The sequence below is a fragment of the Egretta garzetta genome, unplaced genomic scaffold, assembly GCF_000687185.1.
Source record: "Egretta garzetta isolate BGI_Z169 unplaced genomic scaffold, ASM68718v1 scaffold449, whole genome shotgun sequence".
NCBI lineage: Eukaryota > Metazoa > Chordata > Aves > Pelecaniformes > Ardeidae > Egretta > Egretta garzetta.
In genome coordinates, this window is record NW_009260681.1 from 35,473 (window position 1) to 41,834 (window position 6,362).

General features: G+C 40.2%; 1 protein-coding gene across 3 annotated transcripts in view; it reads left to right on the forward strand.

Annotated features, from left to right (window-relative positions):
- The window catches only part of TAF1D (TATA-box binding protein associated factor, RNA polymerase I subunit D), a 9,931-nt gene that overhangs the window by 499 nt on the left and 3,070 nt on the right, over nucleotides 1-6,362 (forward strand). For 2 of the 3 annotated variants that reach the window (XR_004842867.1, XR_004842868.1), the window contains exons 2-6: nucleotides 1,806-2,060; nucleotides 2,151-2,613; nucleotides 2,890-3,065; nucleotides 4,661-4,718; nucleotides 5,046-5,335. Coding sequence is in view for 1 of the 3 variants with exons in the window: in XM_035901197.1 (XP_035757090.1) it covers nucleotides 1,819-2,060; nucleotides 2,151-2,613; nucleotides 2,890-3,065; nucleotides 4,661-4,718; nucleotides 5,046-5,135 (1,029 nt within the window). In the remaining 2 variants the exon portion in view is untranslated. Of the gene's footprint in view, nucleotides 1-1,805; nucleotides 2,061-2,150; nucleotides 2,614-2,889; nucleotides 3,066-4,660; nucleotides 4,719-5,045; nucleotides 6,316-6,362 lie in introns of those variants that run through there. The other variant, XM_035901197.1, reaches the window with a different exon arrangement.

A 6,362-nucleotide genomic window follows, 5' to 3' on the forward strand; every position in this document is an offset into this window, starting at 1 on the left:
TGACCTGCTCGATAGCAGCTCTGCTGAGAGGGGCCTGGGAGTCCTGGTGGACAATAAGCTGACCATGAGCCAGCAATGTGCCCTTGTTGCCAAGAAGGCCAATGGTATCCTGGGGTGTATTAAGAGGAGTGTGGCCAGCAGGTCGAGGGAGGTTCTCCTCCCCCTCTACTCTGCCCTGGTGAGACCCCACCTGGAGTACTGTGTCCAGTTCTGGGCTCCCCAGTTCAAGAAAGATGAGGAACTCCTAGAAAGAGTCCAGAGGAGAGCTACCAGAATGATAAAGGGACTGGAGCATCTCCCCTACGAGGAAAGGCTGAGAGAGTTGGGCTTGTTCAGCCTGAAGAAGAGAAGACTGAGAGGGGATCTCATCAATGCATACAAATATCTTAAGGGCGGAAGTCAAGAGGACGGAAGCAGTCTGTTTGCAGTGGTGTCCAACGACAGGACTAGGGGCAATGGATGCAAACTGAAACACGAGAGGGTTCAGTTGAATATGAGGAAGAACTTCTTCACTCTGAGGGTGGCAGAGCACTGGAACAGGCTGCCCAGGGAGGTTGTGGAGTCTCCTTCTCTGGAGATATTCAAAGCCCGCCTGGATGAAGTCCTGTGTAGCATGCTCTAGGTGAGCCTGCTTTAGCAGGGGGTTTGGACTAGATGATCTCCTGAGGTCCCTTCCAACCCTTACGATTCTGTGATTCTGTGTGATTCTGTGATTCTCACAGCAAAGGGCAGATTGGGCACCTGTGCTGCTATCTGAAGTGCATTAGGGTGAGTTTAAGGTCTAGCATACTTCTAAGCCCGCGTTTAATGCGGTTTTGGATTGAAATGTTTTCATTTTGAAAAAACGCAGTGGAGTAGGTTCTGCCTTGAACGGTTAGATGATGCAAAAAGTCAGATAGATGTAGGCTGCTTAAAAATCAATTACTGTGTCTTCAGCTGTTAAGTTGTAACTGCATTTGAAATACTAATGGGTATAATGGTGGGTTTGTGCATTTGTAAAAAGCACAGTAAAATTACAAAGATACAGATCTACAGGGCTAGTAAATGACTAACAAGCAGGTAAAACAACTCGAGGTTATTGCACAGGAAGGACAGTTTCCTCTGCTGGGTGTATTCAGTCCCTTTTGTGTAGACTTGAGCAGCTGAAGGGGTGGATTGCTTGTCTTGCAGATTCAACTGAAAATTAACATTTTGTGGGGCTAGTCTCCATGTTGATTGAGAACAAGTGAACAAAGGATTGATAGACTGTTAGAGCAGGAGTCTTTAGGTATCCTGTAGCTAGCAAAGAGAACAGAGGGAAGATGGCATTGCTTCTGATAACAACACTTGGATTAGCTTAAAAAGGTTGTAAACCACAGTGAAATGAGTATTTGTGTATGACTTAAAACTGCAGTATCCTTACAAGTATAAGAGGCTGTTGGCTGCAGGTATGTGTGCTTATTTAAGGGAAAGCTTATTCCTAGTAGGGAGAGGGTTAAAACATTCAGAACTCACCCCTACAAGTTTGTAAACAATCTGATGCAACTCTGAAATTAGCCTTGCTTTGAGCAGGTGTTGGACCAAAAGAGCTGTAAAAATCCCTTCTGACCTAAATTATGCTATGAATATCTTGAGATAAATGGCTGCAACTTAACTGTTACTCTGAGGGTTAATATATTTGCTCGTGGTTCACAGGAAAACCTATGTTGAAGTTTGCTCACAGATGGTTCTGTTAAGTTTGCCCTGTTGGGTGGAGTGGTGGAAGGCTTGTTACTTAACTAACGTAGAAAGAACTTTTAATTTCTTGAATTCTCATTAATTTTTAGGATAAACTGAAACATGTCTGACACAGATGAATCCCACGCTTCTGACTCTGATTGCCCTGATGCCCAAGAGCTAATATGCAGTTGGCAGAAAGAACCACATAAGGTACATGCAGGTAGAACAAATACACAAATGGAGTGTTCACGTTCAAGGCGGAAGGATGCTGCTGCTCAGGGGTCTTCAGATGAGCTTAACAGTGTACATAAATCATCAGCTGCTTCTGCTGTGGTTTTGCTGGACAGCAGTGACTCAGAAATGTGAGTTTTTATTTCTGTTTCCTGTATAGAACCTGTGATACATCATAAAAGCATACATTCTTTTGAAAGTAAATATTGTTTCTTCTTTAGCAATCTCTCTGCTGCTAGTGTTAGTGAATACCATCCGAAGTGCTCCACTGCACCTTCAAAGCAAAAAAAGAGATCTCAACCTTCAAGGCAACAAGCAGAATCTGTTGAAGGAGAGCCTGATGATGAAAGTTCAGATTCTTCTCTGTCTCCTCAAAGTCCAGTGAAATCATCGGAAACTTCCAAAAAGCAGAAGTCAAAGCTCAATGTGAAAGCCATTCTCGCCTATCACTTCAGGGGAAAGAAGTTTAAGGCTGCTGCACACCGAAGGTACAGGATTAGCTCAACGAAGAAGAAGAAGAAGAGGAAGTATGAGAGCACACGGATGCGTACCGGGAGGCCACCGCTGACAGCCTCGCCACAAGAACAAAAGAGAAGGCTTCAAGACAGAGGCTTTCAATTCCCTTTTGTTGAAAAACATTATGGGAAGAAACACATTCCCTTAAAGATGGTTCTTGGCTATGAGGTGAGTCCTCTGTTTTGTGGGATAAATGTCTTATTTTTGTATTTAGTCTAAAAATAGTGAATTTAGATTGGGTGTTGTGCTTCTACTTGATGTGCTACAATGTAACAAATTGTTTACTTTTGTAAGGACACTTGTTTGTTTAATGCCTTTAAGACAAACACAGATAAAATACATGTGTCAATTTAACATTACAGTTCAGTTGATTAAATAGAAATGCTTAATTTCTTTGTTTTGTAGTGATATTTCTAAGATCTCACTTGATGCGTTTTTCTTTAGCAAGCAGCTGCAAAGGGATATTTAAAGTACATTGAAATGCTTAAATATGAAGAACATCTCAAAAAGGCTTTAAAAGCCCTTCAAGCTAGTGAAGACTTGGAAAGAGAATGTCTGGCAGTACGGAAACACAAATACTTAGATGATGAAGGCCCCATTTCCCCTATCCAGGAGATGAAGTAAGTTCATCTTAGATTTTTAGGTGGTATAAAACTTGCTCTTTTGTTCTTAACTAAAATACAAGTTTGTGTGTATACAGGCAGATGCATGACACCCCACCCCAGCTCTTTGTTACTCCCAGCCTGTTTGCTGGAGCAGGAAGGGCATCAACACTGCTTTAGCCACAAATCCAAAACAGCACCGTACAGGCTGCTATGAAGAAAGCTAACTCCATCCCAGCCAGACCAGTACAGTCTGTTACTGGTACAGTTGAGGAACTCGAGAGGTAGTACAGTTGCTTGCAGTAGCATGCGATTTTGTGACAGAGTTGTAGGTGTATCAAGTTCAGTTCCTGTGCTGTCCTTTTAGCCTGTATCAACATTGTGTAATGTAAATATCTGCTTATGAAAGCATTGTTTATTTTGGGAATAAAACACTCAGCCCCTTGGGATTCTATGCTTGTGAATGTGCCTTGGAACTTCTCATAGAATGAGATACTTTTAATCAAAAGACGGGTGATTGTTTCATGTGGTGATTTGTACTGTCTCATTAAAATGACGTGGTAGAAATGTTTTAAAAAAAAAAAAAAAAAAAAAAAAAAAGCTTCCTGAAATTAGTTCCTCTACAGTTATCCCAGATAAAGAAGTGTTCTATGGCAAAGACTAGAGGATATTTTTTAATTTCCTTTTTACTTTATTAAGCATTGAAGTATCATCTTGGGTCTTTCTTTATGATCAGTTAACTTGCAATAAAGGGATCAGTGAATCAGCAAGAATACTTAATGTTGTAAATATACTCGGCACCTTAAAACTAGAAAACCTAAAAGTGTGAAGGTACACAGCTGTCTTTCAGCTACTGGTCGGTTAAACTGCTAATTTATGTAAGTTGAAGTGTTAGGGTGAGCCTGTAAAATAAGTAACAGTAATTAGTTTGCTGTCTGGTAGAAGAACAGAAGAAACTGTAGAAGAAGAGCAGAAGTTCTGTAGAACAAATGCAAGCCAGCTTATCCAGACACTCAATTCTTATATAAAATAAGTACTAGAAGATTTTTCTACGTTTTGGAACTAGTCTTCCCAGTGCCACTTGTTGAAACCATAGTACTAAAATAGCTTTATCTCTTTCTGGGGAGTTCTTTCTGTCTTGAGAGAAAAACCTGTTGGATGATAGTAGAACTGATTTTCATACTTGTTCATGGCAGTATGGAGATAATATTTCTCAGCTGTAGTTTTAGGAAGGCAGGTGTGTACTCTTGTTAGCTGAGGCCTAGCTTCTTATTTTCTCAATTGTATTCTGCTTGTTTTCTTGACTTGCTGACTTTCTAGCTGCCAGTGTAATCCCAAATATCTCAGTACTACTATTGATGTTTACCACTAAATCTTTGTTCTGTTGCCAAGCACTGCTTCCGTCGTGCCGGTGTTGCTGGTAAGGATGTGTTTCTGCTGTCAGAAACTAACACTGGAGAACAACCTCATGTAGAAGTAGTATTACCTTACACTTACAAGCTGCAGCACTTCCATACACTTGAAGAGAAACCAGGGGTTGTGGTAGGAGAACAGTTTACGTGTTTTAGGCTGCTATAAAAGTACAGAGCTTGATGCAAATTTTTATATTTCAGTGATGATGATGACAGCTTGAATTCTGATAATCCAGAAGATCTTGATGCCAGAGTAGTGGTGAGTAAATGTTCCTTAACTTCAGAACCTCTCTAACCTTGTTTCTCTTCTGAGGTTAAGGAATTAGTAGATAATGTTTTGAGTTCTTAATTCTTGAGCTTAGATCCAGAGTTAACTGTATGATTGATACCTGTGAATACTGATCTGCGGTGCAGAAGGAAGTTGTTTTGAGAGTCCACACTCTCCTCTTTGAAATAATGCTGAAATGTATAAGAATTCTGGAGCTCTCTGAAGAGTTCTTAAAGTTTGCAAAGCTAATATCAAAATCTTACCGTTTAAGTATCTCAAAACTAGACTTGTGAATACTTCTGTCCTCTGTTTTGTTAGGAGAACAGCTCTTTCATTATAAGCAGCAAAATTCCCAGTAAGAAAAAATCAAAACCAGAAACGAAATGTGCAAAATCAACAGTGAAGTGATTGAAGTAGAGGAGGAGGAAGACTGTGCTGCTGAGAACCCTGGGCTGCTGCAAGGTTCACCTCAGTGAACAGAAAACTAACAAATGAGGTGGCAGTGGTCACTCTTGAGATACCTTTTTCTTGGCCTACTTGGTTTAAAACACTGGTCTGAAGTCAATGTTGAGTTATCAACCAAGCAAGCTAGTCAGATCTGGTTTAAGGTGAGTGTATTGGGCGCTGCGTCCGAGGTGGTTACAGAAGTGTAATCTGTCTTCTTGCTAAGCTTTTACAGTGTCTTCTGCGCTGTCTTGTATCAGGCGTGCAATATCCTTGATGGCGCTGGCTGATAATCTTGCTGAAATGCTACCTTCTGCAGCTTGACTTCTCTGAACCAGTGGATCATAGAATTTATGGAATTAAAAATAGGAAAACCAAGTTCCAAATACTGTACATAGCAGCACAGTATAGAAAAGTGTGTGCATTTGCATACATATACATGCTTATGTTACAAAGGGCAATTTGGACCCCTTTCTCTTTCATAGCTGACTTTTTGTGAATGGTACTTGAGGGGTTATCTTTCTGTCTCTTAAGAAAATGCAGGTTATGCTTTGAAGTACTGCAAGAGCTGAGTACGGGTTGAAGACAGAATTGAAGCTTAATGCAAATCTTTTGTGCCAGCAGTAAAAAATGCAAAAGTGGTTTGTCAACTTAGGCAAAAGACTGTTGCAAAATACAGTTAATGTATTTGAATGATGATAAAATCAGTTTGTGTGATTGAGGTTGTCTACTCCATGTGGAATAACTGTTCAGAAAAGTAATTCTCTGCTCCTGAATCTAATACAATAATCTGAAGTTGTAAGTTATCTTAAAAATAATTGTAGCAGCATAGAATCTTAGATTAAAAGATTCTCTTACCCCTCTTGCCTTTCTTTGTCCAGAAAGGGGTCTGACATGAACATGACTAAGCAGAAGATGAAAGCTCTTTATAATGACAGTACTTAACAAGCGTTGCCCCCGTTGCAAATACCTTTTCAAGGTGTTTTAGACGTTTGCAAACATGACTAGTGTTTCAAAATGGTCTGAATGTAGCTAACTCCTAGATAGATGACAAACCTGTCTTGGTAGCAGTAGAAATAAAACTGTTTGAAAAAGTTAACCTGTGAATCAGTGAGATGTAAATAACCAAAGGGTGATCTGCTTCACTCAAATACTTCTAACCAAATCACTGTCAGCAACAAACACCAGTTC